The sequence below is a fragment of the Sorex fumeus genome, unplaced genomic scaffold (assembly GCF_029834395.1).
Source record: "Sorex fumeus unplaced genomic scaffold, SorFum_2.1 ptg000026l, whole genome shotgun sequence".
In the NCBI taxonomy this organism is placed as follows: domain Eukaryota; kingdom Metazoa; phylum Chordata; class Mammalia; order Eulipotyphla; family Soricidae; genus Sorex; species Sorex fumeus.
This window is the reverse complement of record NW_026606083.1, coordinates 3,446,696-3,471,670: the sequence shown is the minus strand read 5'-3', so window position 1 is coordinate 3,471,670 and position 24,975 is coordinate 3,446,696. Positions and strand designations below refer to the sequence as shown.

The window sequence follows — 24,975 nt, the reverse complement described above, 5'->3', positions numbered from 1 at the left end:
GGTGCCTTGAAGTGCGTTTTTATGCCCTCCCTCTGAGAGGCAGGCACCTGTAACGGAAACTCACTCCCCCTGTTGCCTGGGGCTGCATGGGTCTTAAGGAGCCACTCTGGGCCTCACTGCTAACATTCAGCATGACTTTTTGTTTTGTTTTCTCTCATCAAGCTTCTTCATTCACCATCTGCAAGCTCCTGCCCTGGTGTTTGTTCCACCTTGTCGTCAGATTGGGGCCCTTTCTAATGCAGGCCCAAGTCAGTCCCCACATCCCCACCTGAGCCCACACTGCACTCACCTCCTCACACTCCACTCCTCCACCACCCCACCCAGGAGACCCAGCTTTAGAACTCCCAACTGCCCCTTCTTCCTGCTTCCGGAAGCCTGTGCTTAGTCCAGGCCTACTCGGCACAGCCCCTCAGGAAGGCCATGGAGGGGTCTGTTTGCACCGCCTCTGGGTCAGTGCTTCTCAAAGGTGACTGCACACAGATCTACACCATGGAAGCCCAGGTCCTCCCCACAAAGCTGATCCCAAGTTTTGGTTGTGCTCTAGCCCTAAGCCATGCTGTCAGGGACATGAGAAAGACATTAGGAGTTGCCAAGGTTCTCCCAGTAATCCAAGTAAATAGAGAACTTGAGAGACTCTGCTGAGAGCAGCCACTCCGCCGGCCCTTCCCCATTGCAGACTCTGCTCCTAGTCCTTCAACTCTGGTGTCTGAGCTGGCTTGGGACTCCTGCATCGTGTTTCCCTACACCTCTCAGAACGTCTGTGAGCTGTAGCTGCACTCCGGGCAGATGTGCTGTGCTTGTGGGAGGACCCCTCCCTCCAGGAGACAGTCATGGTGGCAGAGCTCTCTGTGCTGGGTGGGCACCTGGCCTGGCCTCGTGGAAGGTCCAAGAATCTCCCAGCCTGGCTTAGGACTGTGGGTAGGTTTTCGTAAACTGAGGGATCCACCTCAGGCACCTCTGACCCCCCTGGCCTCCCCAGGGAGCGGCAGGCTTCCTTCCATGGGTCCTGTTGGTACCTGCACGCTGCTGGCTCTGCTGGGCCTACACAGTGCCCTGGCTTCAGGCCTGCTGGTCGCCCCATGCTGCTGAGAGCTGGGCTGTGGCGCAGTGTAACTGCAGCCTCCACTGCCGAGTGCTGCAGGCCTCTCAGAGCTGGTGGGCCTTCAGGTCTTCCAAGGCACGGGTGCACTTCTTGCTCTTGTTATTTTTTAATTTCCTTCTTCTTGTGGCAAAGGCAGCCCACGGGACACAGGAAGGGTCTCTGAGTCCTACTTGGTTATCCTCAGTATTCCCGAGGCACCTTGAAGGCGCCCTTTCCATCCTCACGCAACCCCTGGAGCCCCAAGCCTGGCGCTGCAGCCCCTCCACGGACATGACTGTCACTGTGACTTGCCTTACAAGTCACAAAGGAAAGCGAAGATGGAATTCTTGAGGGAATCCAGTGCCCCTCACAGTGGAGAAAACTTTCTGCTTTGGAATGCGACAGGGAATATGCTCAGGCTGCCCCTGCTCTGCACAGCCCAGCCTGGGCCCGGCACCTCCCTCATGGGTGTGAGGGAGGCTGAGTGGTGCCGCTAGCATGGGGCCCAGAAGACCAGCAGGCTGCAGGCTCTGGCTCCCTCTGTGGTCCGGGGCCTGTGCTCTCCACGTAGAACTGGGCTCGGCTCATGCCTGTAGGGTCAGGTTCCAGGTGACTGCTGGCCACAAGCAGGTCCAGCCCAGAACAGGACACCCCTCTTCCTTCTGCAGTGAGCCGTGGGGGGAACCTGCATGAGCTCCCACAATGTGTGACTCCCCTGATGAGTCTTTGCAGGGCCTCAAGCTGTGTTTTCCAGGGGATGGGGGGGAAGGTGGCTGCGAGGCTGGGGGCTGTAGAGTGGCTTCTGTTACCACTCTCCTTTCCTCCAGCCTACATAGCTGGGCCTGTCACTCTCCCATCTTGTTTCTTCTGACCTTTATTTATTTTTTAGTTTTGTTCCTTTTTTTCTCTAAACATATTAAAGCCCTGTGACATATAAAGTTCCTCCTGTCCTTTTGGTCACACAGGACTATCCCCTCTGCGCTGTCCCTCAGTAGCTGCCAGCCCTTCAGCTCTGCGCCAGTCTCAGGTAGCCTGTGCAGGAGGTGGGAGCCATGGCCCTCAGCTCTTCTATCTGGTTGTGTTTAGGGGCTCTGGGTGATGCTAAGGGCTTACTCTCAGCTTTATGCTCAGGAATCACTCCCAGTAGGTTCACTGGAACATGAGGTGCCAAGGATCAAACCCAGGCCAGCTGTGTTCAGGGCAGGCGCCCACCACTGTGCCATCTCTCCATCCTGTGGACACTCACTTCTAGACGCGAGCTGACCAAAAGCCCTGCCAGGTCTACCCCTACGTGTCCTCCTGCCTGGGATCCCAGACACTGTTCCCACACCATCCACTGCAGGCTCTCCTTCCTTGGGACCTGCCTGCATCCCACAGGCAGTGGAAGGAATGTTTCTGTGGCAGCTGGAGGCTGGTTTTCACAAACCTCAGAATCGTCCCAGTTGGTACCATCTGTGTCTGTGAGCTCTCCTGGGAGGTGCCTGGAGCCCCCGGGCAAATGAAGGGGGCCCCATGTGTGGACTCTTTTCAAGTCCCTGGCCATGGTATCACCAGCATCCCCGGGGAGCGGGCTGCTGGGCTATTGCTGAGAACACCCAGCTCCTGCCCACGGGCCAGACTTTCCTGCCCACTCGCAAGTGGGTAGAGGGTGTGTCTGTCAGAATGTGAGAGTTGCCAGGGTCTTCACCCAGGAGCAAAGACTTACTTGGGCTCTACTCCTTTCCTGCCACGCTGCACGGTACAACCCTGAGCTGGGAAACCCAAGAGGAGACTGAGGTTCAGCAGGCAGTCTGGTGGTCAGCTCTTGAAAAACACAGCTGCCTCAGAAAACTTTTCCAGGAAGTCCAGAGGTGTCATGTAATCATTTGTTGTGTTTCCTCATGCCTGGTGAGGCTGGAGGCCTTGACAGAGCAGATCGAGTTGAACACATCATCCATCTTAAGCATAATAGGGACTGGCAGAGTGCAGAGAGCAGGACATGGTTGGAACCCTTAATGAAGACCCCTCTTTTTCCCTTTCTCACCAGCTCAATGACTCTGCCAAGCAGCTTATTGAGATGGACAAGCCGTGCCCAGCCTCCGCGCCTGGCTGCCACGCCTCCCTGCTCTCCGACCCTGCTTCTATGGCTGGGGTGAACCCAGGCCCCACTGTGGGCAGCACAGGGGCGGTCAGTGCCTTTCAGCGACGAGTGGATGGCAAGAAGAATGCCAAGAAACGCCACTCCTTCACTGCACTCAGCGCAACCCACAGATCTGCCCAGGCCACCAGCCACAGGCATTCCATGGAGATCAGTGCTCCAGTTCTGATCAGCTCCAGTGACCCACGGGCTGCGGCCAGAATTGGGGACCTGGTTCATCTTTCATGTAGTGCTCCCACCCAGGTAAAATCCTTGGGGTATGTGCAGGGAAGCTGGGTTCTCTCTCTCTCTCTCTCTCTCTCTCTCTCTCTCTCTCTCTCTCTCTCTGTGGTTTCCAGGCTCCCTTGTGAGCTAGGCCCTCAGCATTCCTTTTGAGCCAGCCTGCTGCTTTGGGCTTTACTTGTGGTTTCAGCTTCATTGCCTGACCTCGAGAACCCGAACCCACCCCACCTATAGGCTGTGAAAGGAAATCTGGCCTCCCTTGTCACAACCAGAGAACATATGTGACCACAGCTCTCAACACTAAGATGAGCTAGGTAGCAAGTGAGATGCTTTTCAAGTTACTTGAAGCAAGCCTTTGAATGGCACTGAGCAGAGCAGAGACACAGAGGGCAGTACCAGCTTCAGTCAGTTGGTCTAGTTGTGGTTTGAACGTCTTCCTGACTCTTGTTAACCTCCTTCCCTTTCAATACAGAGAAGGGGCCAGGAATTAGCTGTGTCATTTAAAGATCTTACTATTTCTTTTCAAATGACAGAGGAGATGAGGAGATGGAACAGGAGACTAAGACGGGAGGAGAGATGGATACAGAGGGGTGGAAGTTGGGGCAAGAAAGAGGCAAAGACGGGAAGGGAGGAGGGAATGAGACTTCAGTCCACACATGCCAGGTCAGTGTTCCCTGGGCAGCAAGTCGCCGCAACTACACCTTCACGCCAGGCTCGCGCTCCCTCTGTGTTTGGGATGTGCAGGCCTGGCCTTTCCTAGGTACCCGCCTCCTCTGTCCAGGACAAGGGGTTGAGTGGGCGGGGTGCAGAACCTGGAGCCCGGCCATCTCAGCTATTTTGCATGGCAAGCACTAAGAATAGTTTTTACATTTTAACCTTTTTTTTTTTTTTTGAAAGAGGAGTCTAGTAGAAGATCAGCTAGGATAGGAGAAATGCAGTACAGGGAGAAATAAAGGAAGAAAAAGAAATACTCAGAGCCCAAACTATTGAGCTGAACTTTGGAATTTTACAAAAATGCTGGAGGCTCAGGCTGTATTGTTGTTGAGCCTGAAAAGGAAGAAACAATAGGACCAGGATAAAGACCTAGTGCAGGGGTTAAGGCGCTGGCCCTGCAGACACCAACCCTCTTGCTTCTATTCCTGGCTCTGTAGGTTGTCCTTTGAGCACAGAGCCAGGATTAACCACTGAGCACCCCATCATACTTCCCTCCCTCCCAAAACAAAAGTTATGATTTTTTTTAAGTAGTTTTCGTTTAAGGGGCACGATGAAGAAGAATACTTTCATCTGAGGCGGAGGTGGACAGGCACTGCCTTTACTTCCTCCCCGCGCATCGGAGGAAAGTGGGATGAAATGTGGAATTTGTGGTCCCTGCTCTGGCTAGTGTGTCCAGGGGACTGAGCTGGGTCTCACCCAGGTCCCTGTGACCAGGAAGCATCACTGGGAACTCCCCCAGGCTCTGATTCAGGATCTCTCATTCTCAGTCACAACCAGAGACAGCCATTCTCCCCTGCCTCCTGTCTGGCTGCCCGTCTTTACTCCATGTCCCCTCAGATGCCCAGAGTTCACAGAGGCCCATCTCTGGCGTCCTGCCAGCCCCTGCTCTCCTCAACATACTTTCCTCCCTATTATCTGCCATCGCTGGTGACTGCCCTGTGGCTGAGCCCACGTGACTGTCACACCTGGCCAGAGCTCCAGGCCAGAGATGTGGACTGTCTGCCCTTGCCTGTGACCATGCTGCCCATGGCCTCCACTGGTGACAGCAAAAGCTCTCCTCTCCTCTCGTCACTCAGAACACAGACCAGCCTGGCCCACATCCTCCCGGCAGGGCTATTACTCTGCCTCTGCTGTTGGGTCCCCGCTTGTGTCACTGTACCCGAGGTTCACTGCCTACAGGGACATGCCAGCCCCTCTGCTGCAGGACTCTTCAGGCTTCAGCCTGCTGTCCCTGCCCACTCCCCCAAGCTCACTGTCTACTCCCACAGGCACAGACCACCCCATCTTACCGACTCAGCCCTCAGCTGGAGATTCTCTTGTCAGGCTGTGGTGAGAAGATTGACTGGGGAGGGGTGGGGAGAGGCCAACTCCACTTTCCAATGTGTGAGTTCACAATATAAATGTGTGGGTGCTTCCTGATGACACGTGCTGCATTCAGTGGCCCATAGTTCCGTCCTCCCCAGGCTCCCCCAAGCAGAGAGACAGAGAGACAGGGGACCACAGTTCGATGGTGAAATTGGCCCGTTTAATGCAGAGCAGCCAGCATCCTTATAGAACCTCTGAAGAGGGTTGAGGTAAGGACAGAGATGTGATTGTTCATTTACATAGGTAAGACATCTCGAAATTTATATAGATCTTTTACATAGATTATGTAGATATTGCTCCAACGGGCCCAGTAACGTCTCCATTGGAGACTTTGTTGTTACTGTGTTTGGCATATCAAATACTCTCGGTAGCTTGCCGGGCTCTCAGAGAGGGGCGGAGGAATCGAACTCGGGTCGGCCATGTTGGCCGCTTGTAAGGCGAACGCCCTACCGCTGTGCTATCGCTGCAGGCCATTATGTAGATATAGAAAATTCTCTTTTGGGGAGATTATAGCAAGGAGACACTGTCTCCCAGGGACATATATATTGCTTTTATCTTTCCCTCTAGTTGTATAAGTTATTAATACTTACGGTTGTTTGGATAAACACAGTAAGAGACAAAGATCCCAATACTTGGGTCTCTGGGCTTTGAGAGCAAACAAGGCTTTTAGCACTTAGTTGTCTGGGCTCTGAGAGCAACCAAGGCTTTTACCATAAATCCCAGACTGAGTCCTCAGGCCGGTACAGCTAGTTCTTCCCCATGGAGGTCCTGTTTATTAAGTTATAACTGCTTGCATCAAGACCATGCGTTTATGCTTTCTAGACTGTCCCATTTTGATGCCAGGGTAGCTTTGCCACTCACCTGGGGCCCATCCCAGTCCCATGGCAGGATCTCCCTTTTGGGGTGTTAGGAACTACAGCAACTGAAGCCTGAGTCAAGTAATTATAACCAAGTAATTATGCCCAGGAATATATAAATTTCAGAGTCAGTCAACTCCCAAATAGTAGGAGCACAAGATCAATGGTCTTTCTGTGTTTAACCAAAGAACATTGCTTTATAGTAAAATATAAAAAGGCTACAGGAAAAATAGAAAAGCAGGGACAAATACACAGCACTTCAAATACAAAGCACAGAATCACCAAAAAGTTCTGGCTTATAAATAATCAAGACTCACTTGGGGGAGTATGACAATGAGAGGTAAACTACAAAGGAAAGGTTAAAGATTAACTACATCAGGGATGCTAGCAAGAGCACAGTAAGCTACTCTTTGGGGAGGAAAAGGGGCAATTCACTGATGAAGCCTAAAGCATTTCGGGTTAATATCCAACACAAAAGGCCCAGGACTCACTCATAGATTGAACTGGCTCTGAGTGAGAGAAAATGGCTTACATTTTAAACTGTTTCCTCATAAGCCAAGGACCAGGGAGATGGACCACAGGCTGAGGGTCGTGAGAGCTCTGGGTGGAGTTCCCAGCATAACCTGGAACCCCATCAAGGCCAGGGCTGACTCCTACCACTGCTGGGAGAGGTTCCCAAATGAGGCGTGTGACTAGTGGAAGCTGCAGTCTGCCCACAGGACTTGTAGTACAGCTGTTCCTAAGGCTTTGGCTGAATCTCCTGCACTGCATATGACGCCTTGAGCACCGCAAGGAGTGTTTCCTGAGCGCAGCCAGAAGTTCCCATCGGCACCCCTTTAATTTAAAAAAGAAAAAAAAAAGAAACAGAAAAAAGTGCCTACGAATAATGGGTAAATAAAGGGAATCCCACCCTGAGGTCCTTGTGCAGATCTGGAAATCTGTGTGACGGGGCAGATTTCCCTACAGTTTCCACTGACTCCTGACCTTCTCTTCTCTCCCCTCCCACTCCTCCTGACTGTTGTTGCTGTGGTTGTGATGAGGGGGCTGCAGGATATGATGCTCATGCCATGCTGCTTCCCCAAGGATTGCTCTCCTTTAATGGCACATGTCCTTATTGGGGATCATGCTTCTTGGCCCTCATGTTTGCACTGTGTTGTGGTTGCGGCACTTGCCGGAGCCTGCACACAACAGCTGTGATTTCTGAACCTCTGGCTGTGGTACGGCTGAGCTGCACATCATGTGGGACACCAGTGATCACAAAGAGCAAAGCTCCCAGGATTGTGCTGGCTAGATAACACTTGGCATTGGAACTGGACTACACCTGCAAGATGCATCCTCCAGTCTCGCTGCTGTTTCTTGGGGTCAGGGTCCATGTTTCTCTGCTCTGTGCAAATCAGCATCCACGTCCATGGGGTTTGGCCTCATGTCAGGCCACCCACTGGTGAGCAAGACACATGCCCAGAGAAGTGCCATGAGCAGTACCTAGGAGCTGCAAACTGCCTCCATTGGCCTGCAGACTCGCTCTCCCTGCAGGTCAGTGCTGAGATCCTTATCAGTCTTCTGTGAGTAGCATCGGGTACAGGAGGCCTCCTCATGGCCCCTCTACCCCATCACATGAGGACATGGCTCTGTCCCAAAGAAGACAAGAAGTTGAAAGGGTCATATAGTCAGCCAGGAAAGGTGTGAACAGCTAGAAGACTGCTGGCGAATTTGCTCCTGGGAGGAGCAAGAGGAAGTGAACCAGACTCCAGCGTCTCTGCTGTCATCACTATCCAGAGGTAGTGCGGACACAGACACCTGGTGTGCCTGGGCCGTGAGGAGGTGCTCAAGCTTCCTTTTTAACCCCAGATTCCTGAGCAATCCTCTGCGCTGGCCAGCATGGATGCACTGAGACCACTGGTTTCCTCCTTAATCATCCCTGCTGTCCCGGTGACCTGAATCTTCAGTGTGACCAGGTTAGAGAACACTACTCCAGTGTCCCGCCAACCCCAGGCACCCTCTGAACACAGCGTGGGGGTGGGGTCACCCCAGAGCCAGTTCTGATCTACCCTCTGCAGCTCTGGGAAGTCACACCTTTACCAGGAGGATGGCGGCATGGTGCCCACAGGTCAGGAGTCTGAGGCCGAGGGGAGCTTGGCCCTGTGCCCTGGAACCCACTCCCCCTGCTTAGCCCAGATGCTGGCTAGCAAGGTAAACACACTGCAGATAGCCGCCCTCAGCCTCTAGGTGAAGGAAGCTGGTCGGCTCTGAGGAGAGGATGGCTCCACGTGGATTGTGGTTAAAGTCTGTGAAGACACTGTTAGGCTTGCAGATTCACACAGGGGCTGATATTTTCAGCCACAGACTCAACTGGCCCCAACCACCAAGTACACTGATTCTTGTATGTAGAAAACCACAGCTGTGCCTCTCTGGAGTTGCCTCTGATGAGATGATGGAAGAAGCCATGGGGCCTCCTCAGAGAGTCGAACTGAGCACAGTGTCATGAAGCCCCAGCCTGTGCACTCCAGTTGTCACTGCCCTGCCACCTCAGTACAGCTGCATGACTTGGCCGTTGTCCATGAGAGTGCTAGAGGGTGATGCCAGGGGCAGCAACTCCTCTATAAACCTGGTTTACATGTCCTGGTGTCATCTCTACCTGCAGCACAATTAGCATAATTCGAAAGGCCTTTGACGTTGTACTCTGTGCTGCCAGGAACCAGCGTGGATCAGTTCTCTAGACATTCCCATTTCAAGTTGGCTGCCCTCTGCTCCCACATCTCAACACTCAGCCCTAGTTTGCTGTGAAATTCCACAGGTTCATTTTGTAGTATTTTTGTTGAGGGAAGCAGGTGCTTCTGGCAGGACTCAGGAGACCTGAGTTTGGGTCCACTCCTGTGTTGTGAGATGGGCTCTGCACAGGGACCGCCCCCCTGCCCAGAGAGACCCTCAGTGGTGCTTAGGGGGCTAAGCAGTGCCCGCAATTAAACCCAGGGTCTCACATATGGAAGGCAGCAGCTGCACTCTCTGCAACATCCCTGGCCCCAGTTTGAAGTTTCTTTGTGTGTGAAGTCTTTAGCTAAGGTGCCGTGTGTAAACACAAAAAACAGCAGCAGCAGCGGTCTATCTCTCCCGCCACCCACATTCGGTAGTCTCGAACCAGTTCCCCCACCCTGGAGAGGTCGATGGTGATGGGCAGGCAAAGGAAGGAAACAAGGGCCAGGCTGGTTGGTGTCAGTTGCAGTTTATTCCATTCCCATCTCCATTCTCCTCTGATTTTTCCTCCCCCATGCTACTTCATTCTCCTCCTCTATCCCCCTTCATCCTTCTTCTGGCTCTGGAATCTGGATCTGAATCCCCTTTCTCCTTTTCCTTCTGGAGTCTGGATCTGATCCCCCAGCCCACTCTTACAGTCTAGTTATATCCCAACGCATGATAGGTTGGTGCTTACACATAGGTGTGGTAACAATCAATAGGGATAAGTTCCTTCCCTCAGGGGGTACTTCTTCTAGGACAGATACCCTCTCAGCAGGACGACCCACCCAAGAGCGGAATCCCCTGGGTGTGTTTCTCCTCTCCTTGTCCAAAAAAACATATAAGCATTCATAATATTAATCATTTTGTATGGACATAGTAAGAAATACATTAAGCTTATAGAATTGCTCTGCTAGAGCCATCTCGGTCTCAGACTACAGTGCTCAGGCCAGATAGTCTTTCCTCTCCCTAGCAGGGTCCTCGTCTCATCGTTACTTTTGGATCATGATAGCATTTGTCTATGATCAAACTCTTATATTAAGAATCGTGGCACTTTGACCTGGCCCATTTCGATGCCAGGGTAGCTCACCACTTGTCCTGGGTTTGTTCAGTCACTCGTCAGGACCCTGCTTCTGGGGTGCTAGGAACCAAGGGCAATTGAGGCTTAAGTCGAGAAAGCAGATGCCTGGGAATGAATAATATTCAAAGCCAATTAAATCCTAAGTTACAAAGCATAATATTAATCGTCTTCCTGTATCTATACAAATAGGGCATTGCTTTAAAGTAAACTAATCAAAAGACATAAGGAGAGGAGAAAGGCAATATTTCGCTCATACATACAAATCATAGATTTCTGAGGAATCTGACCTTGCCAGTTAACAGAGTCTGATTGCGGGAAAAAAGCTGATTGACTGGTTGGGGAGGAGAGCATAGGGAAGAGTTTACAGATAAACACAATGGAATGGAAGTGCCTCAGGAGCACTGTAATAAATCTGAGTTCCTTGTTGCAAGGGAGAAAGGACAAAGCAATGTTATCCTACAGTGCCAGGACCCCCTTTTAGGTTAAGTGAAGTCCCCGTGGGGCTGATGCTCTGACTGAGGACCTGAGTAGCCCCGACATGACGTTCCTGAAATCTTGCAACACTCTACCTCATTCACCGTTGGTAGTAACGCTATCAGGTTCAGCTTCTCTGGAAAAGAATTGTGTCAATTTCTACAAAAACTAAGAATAGATCTTCCATATAATTCAGTAGTTGCATTTTTTAGAATCTATTCCCCCAAACACACACACACACACACGTTAATTCAAAAAGACATCTGTGTTATCTTTATGGGAGCTCTGTAATGACACTACAAACAGCAGGAAATGATTCTATTACATTTATGTAGACCAGGGTTTAAAATTAATATATTGGGATGATTTTTAAAAAAATTTCTGGGGCTGCAGGAGAATCTGCTTCATACCTTTGCATCTCTAGATGCATAGGTAGAATCTGCCTCCATCTTCAAATGACTTTCCTTCCCCTCTGTGTCTGTTTTCTCCTTCTGTCTCTTATAGTGTATCCATCATTGTATTCAGGTTGAACCAAGGATAATCCCATAGAACAATCCCTACCTTATATCTGAAAATGATCATATTTTAAATAAATTCACACAGATACCAGGAACTGTGACTTCAGCTTGATTTGGGGGTTAGACACAGCTCACCTCACTGTGCCATCTAACCTCACTGGTAGGGAAACAGGGGCTGTCCAGGGAGAGATGCTGTAGGACAAGTGAACTGCATGGCTTGGGGAGATGTTCAACCCTCAGAAGCTTGCCTGTGGTGTTCTTTTCAGGAACTACCTTGAAAAATCATATGGTCCCTGCACCCTGATTGGCCCTTAACCTCTCCCTCAGATCCTTGGTGGTCATGTGCTTCTCGAAGTGGTTAGAAGCACTTATGCTCAGCTCATCTTGAAGCCGGTCATCCCTTGACAATGACTTCACATGCTCAGCTTCCATATCTCAACCGTTGGGGTCTGAAGGGTGTACCTAATGTTCTGCAAATCCTATCCCAGGTGACAGTCAGAGTACCAGCCCTCCTGAGAGATTCATCTTTAGCTCCCCAGAATACAACGTCCAAATTAGTACATGCCATACTTTTTGTTATGAAAGATCTTGACTGAGGTTTCTTTCACAAACACAAAAATGATTAATTTAAATTCCAAGAATAAAAGCATATTTTACCACACTACCTAGTTCCATGCTAAACATAGCCTTATGCTAGTCAACCATGCTCTGACCAAAAAGTAATTTTCTTTGCTTTTGTCACCCATTGCCTCTTTGGCAAACCACAACACCTAATAAGAGAGAGAGAACAAAAGGGAATGCCCTGCCACAGAGGCAGGGTGGGATGGGGGGGTGGGGGTGGGTGGGAGGGATACTGGGATCCATGGTGGTGGAAAATGGGCACTGGTGGAGGGATGGGTATTTGATCATTGTATAATTGAAACCCAAGCACAAAAATTTGTAAGTCTACAACTGTACCTCATGATGTCTCACTAATAAAAATTTTTAAAAAATTAAATAAAACTACCTTACAAAGAAAAAAAAGTAATATTACTTAAAAAAATATTTTCTTGGGTTTGGGATATGACTCTAGAATGTGTGAGGTTCAGGGTAGAACCTCCAGAACAGTATGACCCTAGGAACTTCCAGATATGGTTCTGCTTATCACATTATCAACATAATGTGATTCCTCTTAAAACAAAATATTGTATCGAAGTGGCATTTACTTGTAACACTATATATGCACTATAATTCACCATCTGTATATACTGTATTATAATCCCCACCAAAAATCTAATCTCTGTTTTCCTATCAAATTTACCTTTTCCACATCTTCCCACACACTCTCTCCCATTCATATTGTCCCATGCACCAATCTGATCACATAAGTTAAAAGCTTTATTTCTTTATCAATTTTGACATTTTAGTTTCCAGACTATAATTCAACATCTATGATACAATATCCTCTAAATGTCTTTAACCTACCACCAAACAACTGACATCTTTACCATGTTACCCACTCTCCACATACATGGTATTAGTAGAGTCTTAGGGTTAATTTTTCTCATGCTGTACCCTGTGATGCTCAGGCCTTACTCCTGATTCTGTGCTCAGGAATCACTTCTAGCAATGCCCAGGGGGACTATTCATAATACTAGGTTCAAACTGGTTTTGACTGAACACAAGGCAAGTACCTCAACTCCTGTTCTATCTCTCCAGCCACTGAGGTTTTATTTTGGTTTGGTTTTATATGTTCATGTTTTAAATTTTGTTCTATACTTCTTTGTGCGTTGAAATCACTGTGAGGCTCAAGTTTTGGATATAACTTTCTATGGATATAATTTGATGTTTGGGATTGATTTATACTTAGATTTAAATACATATCTTTATTTGCACTGGGGAGGAGCCAACATGGAGCATTTGTGAATTTTCTTTTTGCTGCTCAGTTCTGTGAATGCTCTTTTATAGAATCCATAAATTGAAGCACAGCACCCCACCAGGTATCTCGCTGAGAAAAGGTCACTGGAAAAAACATATGTCTCCCGAGACTCGACTCTGTAGAAGGCAGAACTTCTGGCAAGTCTTGACCCAAGGAGTGCTTCCCTTGGATGGGAAGAGAAGCAGAGACTGCTAGAGGAAAAGTTTAGGCAAGTCTTATAGGCTGATTCCAGATGGAAATGCCAACCTAGGACAGGAGGGAACTGAATATGAAGTACTCAGAGAACATCACTTCCATACTGGCACTCAGTAAGTCGGAAACAGATGTTGGTCTTAGTGAGCACAGTGGGCTGCTCCTCCCAGAAAGAGTGGTACCCAAGATGGTTATCTTCCTGACCCCACCCCAGCAGTCTTGCTGCCTGAGCTGACTTGGCCCTGCTCCAAATCCCATTCAGCAGATTTATGCTGAGAACTTAATTTTTTCATAGAATTCAGTTTTGTAGTAGACCTCACAAGTCATACTGTTTTCAGGCTTTACTGAACCAACAAAGGGTGAATACCCACAGCTGGTCCAAGCTGGAATCATTCATCCCAGATGTGAGCAGTGCCTAGCAGGACTGAAGCCCCTATGCTCCCAGTAGGAGCTGCAGTCAGGCAAGATCATCCCTAGTATGATCCCAGTCTCAGCGCTAGCCCAGCACTCTCAGAGCCTCAGATCTCCCCGATCAGGCCCCACTGTCTGGTTCCAGCTTCCAGACAGTGAAACAAGTTTTTAACAGGAACCATATGGGAACCAAAGAAAGCTCCTTCTAAGAGGTCCCCATGTCACAGCTGGGAGCAGCCATCCCTGAGAAATCAGTTGGGAGTTGCCATTCCAGAGGCTGCAATTGATAGCATACACCCCTGAGGTGAGCTCCACTCACCAAGCAAAGGTTCTGAGCAGCTAGACCTAAACTGGTACTAGAAAATGAAAAATCCCTTTATTGTGCAACAATAAAGATTAGCTTGTTGAACGGTGTTATTTAGTACATTATCACAATTTCCATTCACTTCTGAGTCAGGTGGACCTTGACCCATATCAATTGACAGTCACCAGAAACTAAATACTGGGCCAGAGTCAAAGCCAGTTAGACTCTGGTGCTGTAACAAACACTAAGGAGAAAGCATGCCACTCATTCTCACCCATTGTTCTTATCCTTGTGCACAACAAATCAGGAACACTCTTGCAAGCAGTTAAAATCCTCAAAAGGCATTCATGGTTTCCAGAGTTAAGTACACTTACAAGCACTAGCCTCACACTGTGATGGAAGCATTGGATTACTACTCAGACCATCTGGAACTTGAAGCTCCAACCTTTGCTCCCAAGAAGCACCAGAAATAGTCAAAATGCAAATTCAATGCATCAAATGAAATAAAGAGACTGTATTGATATAGTCAAAGTACTGAATTAAAATAACATACAACCAGAAATTATCTACCCTGCAAGTTTTATCTACCCTGCAAGATTTGAAGAAGTGATAAAAAATCTCAGACAATAGCTAGACATTTGATATATTTTAACTGGTTCTATAAGGAACAATGCATGGCCTCATGTGAAAAAGCAAAGTTCTAATGGCAAGAGAAATCTCAGAAAATACAATTTTCTGCTGATTACAGGAAACACACGTGGGCTCTCATGATAAACAGGCTCAGAGTGAAAAATGTCGGAAAACAATCTTTACAGGCTAATAGTGTACTTTCAAAAAAGCCTGGGCAGACACACAAGTAGCATCCCAGCTAAGGAAAATAATATGAGATAAGGCTGGACATTGCATATTGATTAAGGGAATCAGTGGACTTGGGTAATTAAGCTCCAATTAATACATGTGCACCAAATGAAGGGATGAAAATGTTCATACAGAAACTGCTAATAGACCTGAAGAGATATATCTATAACAGCACAATTGTAGTTGGTATTGGATACACCAACTAGAAATACCATTAGTAAAGAGCCTCAAATGAGGAACCAGAAACTTCCACACCCCAAATCCAAATACACATTCTTCTTCAGTGTAGATATAACATTCTCCAGGGTAGATCACATTCTGATCACAATCTCAGTGTTCATATAGTTACAAAATGGAAATGATCTTTTTCTTTACAAAATGTCAAATATCCTTTTAGACCACAATGTTATGAATGCAAAAATTAATCACAATAAGAAAGTTGGAGAGTTTACATTTAGAAACAGCAACATGCTATTAAATGAATATTAAGTCAAAGAGTAAATTAAAGAAGAAAAATATTTCCCAATATGAGATGTAAAAAATAAGTCCAAAATTAGTCAGATCATAGATAAAAGGGGAGAAATTACACAGATATGTCAGAAATACAAAAGACTGTAAGTGCCACTATAAATAACTCTGAGCCAAAGAGAGGCGATCCTACAAGAAATTGATGAATTCCTATAATCACACACACAGCCTCCTAACACTGAACCATAAGAGAAGTAGAAAACACAGACAAATCATGGTAAGAAAATTAACACAATAATCATAACAGAGGACAAAAGTCCAGAACTAGATGGGTTCACTGGTGTGTTCTACCAAACTTTCAAAGAATTATTACCTATATGCCTCAAACTCTTCCAAAATATTTAAGAAATCAGCCCATGAACCACCTCTGATGCCATATAAGCTCACCAATTAGCTGCAAAATCTCTTCAACATCTGTTCCTAACTGACACATCTGGGACACTTGAAAGGGACGTGGGCCAGCACTCACCTAACAGAGCTCAGTAGCTGCTTGCTCCCATGTTCCAAAGTCACAGCCATGCCTCCGACAGGACCCCATCTGCTCAAGATCAAGTCCACAGGGAGATCAATCTACCGAGAACTCAGGTACATGACAGGTCCCTGTGACTGAAATCTCCAGTTTTCTCTGAGTGTGAATGTGCTACCTCCCCCACTTCTCTGTATTTCCAGAAACCCTGGCAGTCACGTCCACACCCCAAAGCTGTTGCCCAGGTGAAATTTAACTCCAGCTGTACTGGACAATTAAATATCTGGACTTCCTGGAACAAATATATCAGAACTCTACTACACTGATAATTCACTCATAGCAAACTAGATTGAATGGGATATAATATAGAAGCCAATAAATCTCAACTAACCAAAATATTAACACAGAAGGCTTAGCTTGTAACAACATCTTAGTCATCTCTCATACAAAGACTTAATGCCTCCATGATAAAACAATTTACTATAATTTTCTTCAATGGAAATATTTTTTGATCATTCTGTAAGTAAATTATTGATAATGATGCCGGTGGACCCCACAGGTAGCTCATGTGAGTGAGGAGGAGAAAGAGTCACTTTCTCCCAATCTGCCTCTGCCACTTGGGACCCAGGGTTACTGGGTTCTTGTCTCACTCGCAGAAAGGAATTTCAGGAGTAGACAAGCAGTGAGGAAAAACAAATTTACTTGGAGGCTTTTGAAAGTGTGTAGGGGAAGATATTGGATGGGTGGGGGTGAGAATAACAGAGAGAGAGAGAGAGAGAGGAGAGAGAGAGAGAGAGTAACACATTCAAGAGAGAACTTGGGCTTTTCCAAGGGCAGAGAGAGCCCCTACACACATCCCAGCATTAGACATCAAAGCATGAAAGTACACATCTGAAGAGAGGAGATATGGGTGACACGTACTCGGGCACCACATGTCCTCAGCCAACTGAGCACAAACAGCACATGGGCTCTGTCAGCATATGCTCACCCTTCCTTTGTTCAAGGTGGCCTTTATAGGGTTTCTCCAACCTGCTCCCACGTGGGCCCATTGCTAAGGAGGTTACCAGGGTGATTGGGAATGGTGATGGTCTTCTTTGAAATTCCTTTCCTGGCCTTTTGTTACTGCAGGAACTTCTCTGGGTCTCTTGCTATAGATAGGTGAGGGTCTTCTCAGGCCTTAGTTCTTGTTTTTCCTGTTTTCTGCAGGGCTGGTTTTTGTCATTGCTTTAGGAGGGGTCCTTCCCTGTCTACCTACCTACGTCAATAACAGGCAATGTAAAATAAATTCTTGTAGTCCTGTCATAGGGGCAGGCTTGAGGGATGGTTGGGAAAATGGAGACAGTGGAGGAGGGAAGGTGACAGTGGTGGTAGGATTGGGATTGGAGTATTGAATGCCTGTAACAAATCATTATGAATAGCTTTGTCAACCACAGTTATTAAAGTATAGGGGAGGGAGAAATATTTACATATATAGGCCTTACCTATTTCATTTAAATTCCAAAATGTATTAGCATAGAATTTTTTAAAGTTTATTAATGCCAGATTAGATATGGTTATTACCATAGTGAGATCCAAGTATCACTGTATCACTGTCATCCCGTTATTCATTGATTTGCTTGAGTGGGCGCCAGTAATGTTTCCTTTCATCCCAGTCCTGAGATTTTAGCATCCTCTCTTTAATTGTCCTTCTCAAGGCTGCCATATTAGAGCTCTTTCAGGGTCAGGAAAATAAGACCCATTATTGTTACTGTTTTTGGCATATCAGATACACCATGGGGAGCTTGATAGGCTCTGTCATGCGGGCGGGATACTCTGGATAACTTGCTGGACTCTTTGAGAGGAACGAAGAATGTATATAAGAGAATACAAACAAGTATGCTAATACCAAACTTGTGCTGCTTTAGGTACATCATTGGGCTAGACTATAAAAGGTCACATGGCTGGCTGTGTGCTTCCTGGAACTTTGTTATATAGTCCTGGATCTTGACAGTTGATGGGATTACATGATACTGGGGACAGTTTGCGGGTGTGACTGCCAAGCTACTGGAAAATGGGGGATCTGGGTGGAAGAGGTCCAGTCCCTCTCTAAGCAGGCTTGGAGATCTCAGCCCCAGGTCCTACATACATGGGTTCCTCTGCCGGTTCCTTCATGCATGAGGCTCATCAGACCTTGTGGAGAGTGGCCTTGAGCATGGCTGTGGCTGGATTCTGGTGGTTTTTGGCTTCCAGGGTTCTCTTGTGGTGGGGACGGAAACTCAACCTGCCCCCCTCCAAGGGACCCAGTAAAGACAGCCTGAAGTGGGGGCAGGAGAATCTGCGTCACTCTCTTCTGGGAGCTTTGTTTTATAATCTCTGGGTCTCCTGCCCCCACACCAGGCTGTCTTCACCAGGATTTCTCGGAGGGAGGCAGGTCCATCCCTGCCCCAAGCAGTACCACGGCAGCTGAAAACCTCCAAAACCCAGCCACAGCCATGCCCAAGGCCACTCTCCACAGCCCGGACAAGCCTCACATATGAAGAAACTGGCAGAGGAACCCAGGTATGCAGGACCCAGGGCTGAGATCGTCAAGCCTGCTCAGATTAAGACTGAATCTCCTCCACCCAGATCCCCAGTTTTCCAGTAGCTTGGCAGTTACACCCACACACTGCCCCCAGAGCCATGTAATGAGATCCAAGTATAAAATAAAATTTAATACAATATATTTTAGATTCCAGAGTTGAAAAATAACTATTTACATGAGAATGGGCATTTTATTGCATTGTATTAGTTTACTATATGGTCTTAATTTCCTTATTTTAATAGGTAAAAATCTTATAACAATCACAAATTAGCTTTTACTGATTTATTTTCATAATTTTTATTTATTTCCCATTTCTTTAAGCTTTGTTGGAGCAAGCAGTATAAAGTATATTTGTTATGAGACTATGGGGGGAAAATTGGGGTTGAGAGGGAAACTGGGGACATTGGTGGAGGGAAGGTAACATTGGTGGTGTTGGAACATTAAATGACCGAAACTGTATTGAAAAACTTTGTAAATCATGTTGTTTTAATAAAAATTAAAGCTAAAAATATTCAAGAAATAGGAATTATTTGTAATAGCTTCTTTCAACCCAATGTGAGCCTATTACCAAAAGGAGACAGATTAATTATTTAAAAAAATAAATTACAGGGTAGTAGTGGTAGTACAGGAGGTAGGACATTTACTTACATGTGGCCAACCTTGGTTTGATTCCCAGAATCCATATGGTCCCTTGAGCACAGCGAGAAGTAATTCCTAAATCTAAAGCTAAGAGTGACTTCTGAGCATGGCCAGGTGTGGCAAAAAAATTCAAAATAAATGAGTAAAATAACGAATCAATAATCGTGATGAACTCTGACGTGAAAATCTCAACAGAAACTTAACAAAATAAAACTAACAGTATATCAAAAGGATCATACACTACAACAAAATATATTCATTTCAGAGATGCAGAATGATTCAATATATTTAGGCATCTATAAAGGGTAAGATCAAATCATATTATCATATCAATAAACGCAGAGATAGCTTTTGGCAGGATTCAACATCAATAAAGATCCTCCATCTTAGTACACCAACAGCCTTGGCCCAGAGACACAGCAGCAAGTCCTGGAAGACACTGTATAGCCAGAGATCTCTTCGGGCTCTATACAGGGCCAATTTCACTGGGACATCTCAGTTTGAGCAGGTGCAATCTCCCCACCTACTCCAGTTGGAATCACAGTGACCAAGAGCTTCCACAAGCAAGGTCCCAGTGTGTGGGTTCCAGAACTGAATCTCCAGAATGCATGGCAGCAGAGGACCTGGGCTGTCCCTCCCCGGGTCCCTGCCCACCCAGAAAACTGATTGTCATGTGTACAATGTGCCTCTGGGAACCATCTTAGCACACCAACAGCCCTAGCCCAGAGACTCCCAATTGGATCCCAAAATGGATTAGTGCCATACAGAGATGTCTCTGGAACCCAACCATTTACAATCTAGAAATTTATATTTATAATCGTGGCTGTGCAATCTCTCATGAGATTCAAAATAAGCAATGGAAAATAAATTATTTAGCACCTGCCCCTGGCAGGTAGGCTGAATGGTGGTGGGAAATTTCAGCAAATTATAATGCCCAAAATTAGAGACAGAGTATTGGGGAAGAGCAGGGTGAGAAATGGGATGTGGGTGATGGAAAATGTGCACTGGTGGAGGCATGGGTGTTTCATCATTGTATGGCTGAATCTCAAACATTAAAGCTTTGTACCTCTATTTCATGGTGATACAACTAAAAAAAAGTTGTATCACCATGAGATAGAGTTACAAAGTTAAAAGGAATGGCTGAGATTAGTACCAGGAATTTTGCCCCATGAATGGAAGGCCAGCCACAGGCTCTAGGTGAAAAGGAAGCTCAGATAGAGAAGAGATTACCAAATGAAGGGTGTTGTGAGGGCCCTCCCAGGGTGGGAGAAGCATGCTAAAAGTAGTCGATAGACCAAACATGATTGCCACTCAAAGCCTCTCTTGCAAAACACAGTACCCAAAAGAAGAGAGAGAGAACAAGGGGGAATACCCTGCCACAGAGGCAGGATGGGACGGGGGGGGGGGAATGAGGGGGGGGGATGCTGGGACCCATGGGGATGGATGACGGGCACTGGTGGAGGTATGGGGACTTGATCATTGTATAACTGAAACCCAAGCACAAAATTTGTAAGCCTATAACTGTACCTCATGGTTTTTCACTAATAAAAAAAATAAAAAAATAAAAAAAAAAAAAGTTACTTTTAATTTTAAAAATTAAAAGTTACTTTAAATTTTTATTAATAAAAAAAGGTAATGTAGAGTCCATGCCCAATTCAATCAGCTTAATTAATGGCTGAACAAATGGTAGTCCTCCTACATTATTTAAAAAATATAACCTCAACAGAATAAGGATGAAAGGAATTTACTTCAAAATAGCAGTGGTCAGTTACAAAACACTGGTAGCCAATGTTATACTCTGTAGCACTGTAGCACTGTCCTCTCTTTGTTCATCGATTTGCTTGAGCGGTCACAGTAATGTCTCCATTGTGAGACTTGTTCTTACTGTTTTTGGCATGTCGAATAGGTCATGGGTTTCTTGCCAGGCTTTACTGAGGTGGAATACTCTTGGTAGCTTGCCGGGCTCTCTGAAAGGGGCAGAGAAATTCAACCCAGGTTGGCCACATGCAAGGTGAACACCCTACCCGCTGTGCTATCGCTCCAGCCAATGTTATACTCAGTGGGAAAAAAATGAAAAGCCTTCTGAGATATAGAACGAGGCAAGGATGTCCACTTTCTCCACATTCAATATAGTCATGGAAGTCCTTGGTACAGCTTTACTGAACAAAAAAGAGAAATTTTTAGACCTTTTAAAAACAGTATTCCAAAACATAAAGTATATAGAAAATAATTGAAGAATATGAAAGACATACATTGAAAACTATGTCTCTATTAAAAGAAGTAACACAAAAATGGGAAAATTTTCCCTGTTTCTGGATCAGAAGAATTAACACTGTCAAAATGACTGTCTTTCACAAAACATTAAACAAATTCAATGAAATTACCACAAAATTTCTGATGCTGTTCTTCAAGGACTTAGAGTAAACTTTACTAAAACTTTTATGGAATTGATGTGCAGTAATATTGGTCTGGCTCAGCTGCCTGGAGAGTAAGCCTCCACTGGGGTCACGAATAGGTAGCTCACAGACGTCTCCCAGACATGCCAGTGTTCTGTCACTGCCTCTTGTGTAGACAGAGCTGGTGGCTCACCCAAGACACCCAGAGAATCCTTTGGCATAGGCAAAATAGCAGTGTCTGGCACGCTGACTGGGGCTGCTGGGCCCGGGTTTCTAGCAGTTGGACTCAGTCCCAAGCATCTGGGGACCTCGTTCAGGATGGCTGTGTCACACTGTCAGAGAGGAGCTCTCCTCCAGGCCTGGTGAGCTGAGGGGAGGCGACCGCCTGGTGCTCAGTAGAGCTGGGTTCATAAGGTTGCAGGAAGCTGTCTAAATAGCACTCACTAGAATTTCAACGTTAGCGATTGTCCCTAATACCTAATGGCCATGAGCCAGATGGTATAAGAGTGATAGCGAGAGTTTTGCCTCTTATGATTCTGGCACTTCCCAGACCGGTAGCACTATCTGGTTCTCAGACACCTCCTTTAAGGGCAAGTTTCCTTCTGCTATTGTTCATTCCCCATGCATCCTCTGTGTTGAGACTCCAGAGAATCACCTCTGTGGAGAGTCACCAAGGAGTTGCAGTACCCAATGCCAAATGCCTCCCTTCAGCATCTGCCACATTTCTGCTGAGGTATCTCTGTTCACTTACACTGTGGCCTCCTTTTCCACAACTCTCCCTGAGATGTGTGCTTTAATCTTCACAGCAGTGCAAGATTTAATTCTTGATAAGAACATACTTTGGTCTCTCCAGCCTACCTTGGTGCTGCCAAATTCTTTTTTTTAAAAATCTTTTCTTTTTCCATGTGATTGTTTGGTTTGTACCTGTCCAGTAAATTCACTCAAGGCCATACCTCCGATTGGAGTACATATGTCATTGGCTGCCTTTGAAAGGGGGAACAGATGCCTCTGGATTTTCACTGGACTTTGCCTTTCTCTTCTCTGGGTGGGAGCACTGTCCCTTTCCCCTAGTAAACTCATCACACCTCCTCTTGTTTATCTCCAGGACTCCTCGTCAGCTGGACCTGCCCCAGGAGCTGAGCAGCAGGGCACAGCACCCAAAATCCAACTGCCCCTTAACGTGTGAGTTATTTCAGTTTTTACTTTTGAGATTCCACACCTTTACCATATCCATCCTACCTTACTCTGTAATATTATATGGGACTCACATTTGTAATCAGTTGCTCAGGCTATTCACATGTATACTGCTGAACAGAGTGTGAAAACAAAAACATAGTAGGTTTTTTAAATGACATCCCTAGGATGCTTATTAAAATTAAGGAAGAGATTCAAAATATTTGACCACCACAGGTATTGGTCCTTTAGGGTCAGAATCATCCCGAGCACAAAAAAGGCCCCCACACCCCTGGAAGGTCTGAGGTGAGCCTAGCAGCGGCACATCACTGCAAGAGAAGTGGGTGGTCTTGAGAGTGTGGGGCAGTAGCTAAGTTAGTAAATGCTCAGAAGTAGCTCCAAATTTTAATAACCAGAATTGCTGTTCCAGCTGCACATCATCTCCAAATATAACCATATGAATCACTGCTAGGAAGTGAGATGCTTATCTTATTTAGAAAACTAGCTCCTATTAAATTACAGCTCTACATGCAGTTTTAAAGTTTCTCTTTTGAAATAGAGTTCAGAGCTAAACTAACTTCTACTCTATTACTTGGTGATATATTCAATTACTTAAATACAAAATTTAAAGTGTAAAAATTTTATTTTGCCAACACTATGGCATCGATAAAAGTTCCACAAATCTTATCAGGTCAAAGGGACAGAGCACCTGTGTGGTTATGAATCAGAAAGTATTCCAAACAAAAAACAAATGTCTTTTGAAAAATCAGCTTTCAAAACTTGAGAAGGTTTTCTAGAAGTAGCTTGAAAACATGTTCTGCTCCCTCCATAATTTAAGTTGAATTATTTGCCTTTGTCTGGCATCAGATGGGAAACAGGAACATTCTCCCCAGTCTGTCCACAATGTCAGAATTAGCTTATTTAGCATGACCAAATGAACACAAGGAAATTGAGACTTTTTACCAGACTTACAATCATGCACATAGCAGCTAGCTGCCAGATTCTCTAAGCTCTTGACAGGATTTCTTCCCAGACCTGACAAAGGATGTGCCTGGTGATGAGGTGTCCTATGTGCTGCAGCAGCACACCTACTGCATACGCTGAAGGACTGGGGACCAGGGAAAGGAAAACGGGTGGTGATGGTCTTACACCTGCTGAATAGTCAGATGTGAGACCCCGTCCCTGAGGAAGCAGGCCCTGTAACAGAATCCTCAGAATAGCCCTCGGTTCTAACATGATGGTGGAGCCCTGAATAGTGTGTGAGACTACGCCCACTGCACACAGTAAAATCCATCAGATGCCCCCAATTATTTTCCTTTTGGGGGTGGGGGCACATCCAGTGGTTCTCAGGCTTTCTGAGCAGGGTTCACTCCTGGGAACCATATGGGATGTCAGGGATCAAGCCCAGGTGTGTGCCTGGCAGACCCCTACTTGCTTTCGCTCTGGCCCTGAACATCTCTCAGTTCTTAACCATACCTGTAGTTGGTGCTTGGGAATAGCAGAAACCAATCTGCCTCCAACTCACTGTTTAAACACAGACTCATGATCCTTTTGAGCCTTGATTTCCTTAGCTGTACAGAGGGATAGGGGGGAGGAAAGGAAAATGGAGTGTCAAAATTCACATGGCCTTAGAGAAGGAGGGCATGTTACAAATGTCAGTGCCCTGCCTGAGTCTGTAGTGAGGTGAACAGCTGACAGCCCTTTGGGTCCAGTAGCAGACTTCTACAACAAATAAATAAATAAAATGAGCGTTTTGACTCTGAAGATTTTGAGAGCCTGGCTTTGAAGAGTGGAGATGCCGTGTTGCCAGTGGAGTGATGCCGTCTTTGAGAGTGGCACTTCCTCTGCCCTACTTTCCATCAGCACTGCAGGATGTCTGTGCCACTAGAACATGATAAATAAAATAACCAACATAGCAAAGTCCATGCACTTCCCTCAGTTGGAAAGCTAGGCTTATGACTTTACAAAGCACCATTTCTCCATTATCAAACTCAATCAAGGCATCACTCAACAGAGCCTCCACTCAGAGCTGCAGCTCTGGGAGCAGCTACCACCCACCCTTGGCGTCCAGGATGGCAGACAGACCCCGTCAAACATACCAGGCATTGCTTCCTACCAGTTCCGCGTCTGTTCTTCCCCTATCATTTCACTAAGAATTATCCCTGGGATTATCTAAAATAAACGTAGAATTTTGAGCACAATCTTTTCAACTTGGGATCCCTAATCAAAATGAATTAAAGACCACAATCTAAGTACATTCTTTTTTTATGAGGAAGGAGAAACAATCCTTTTATGATCAGAAGTGAACATGAAATTCATATGCTCTGTGTTCTTTATTAAATAGCAAGGGC

The 24,975-nt window shown here is 46.3% G+C and overlaps 1 protein-coding gene across 1 annotated transcript in view; it reads left to right on the top strand.

Annotated features, from left to right (window-relative positions):
- SH3RF3 (SH3 domain containing ring finger 3) overlaps positions 1-24,975 on the top strand; it is a 456,086-nt gene that overhangs the window by 360,040 nt on the left and 71,071 nt on the right. The window contains exons 4-5 of the mRNA XM_056114572.1: positions 3,108-3,461; positions 22,557-22,633. Coding sequence (XP_055970547.1) covers positions 3,108-3,461; positions 22,557-22,633 — 431 coding nt within the window. The remainder of the gene's footprint in view (positions 1-3,107; positions 3,462-22,556; positions 22,634-24,975) is intronic.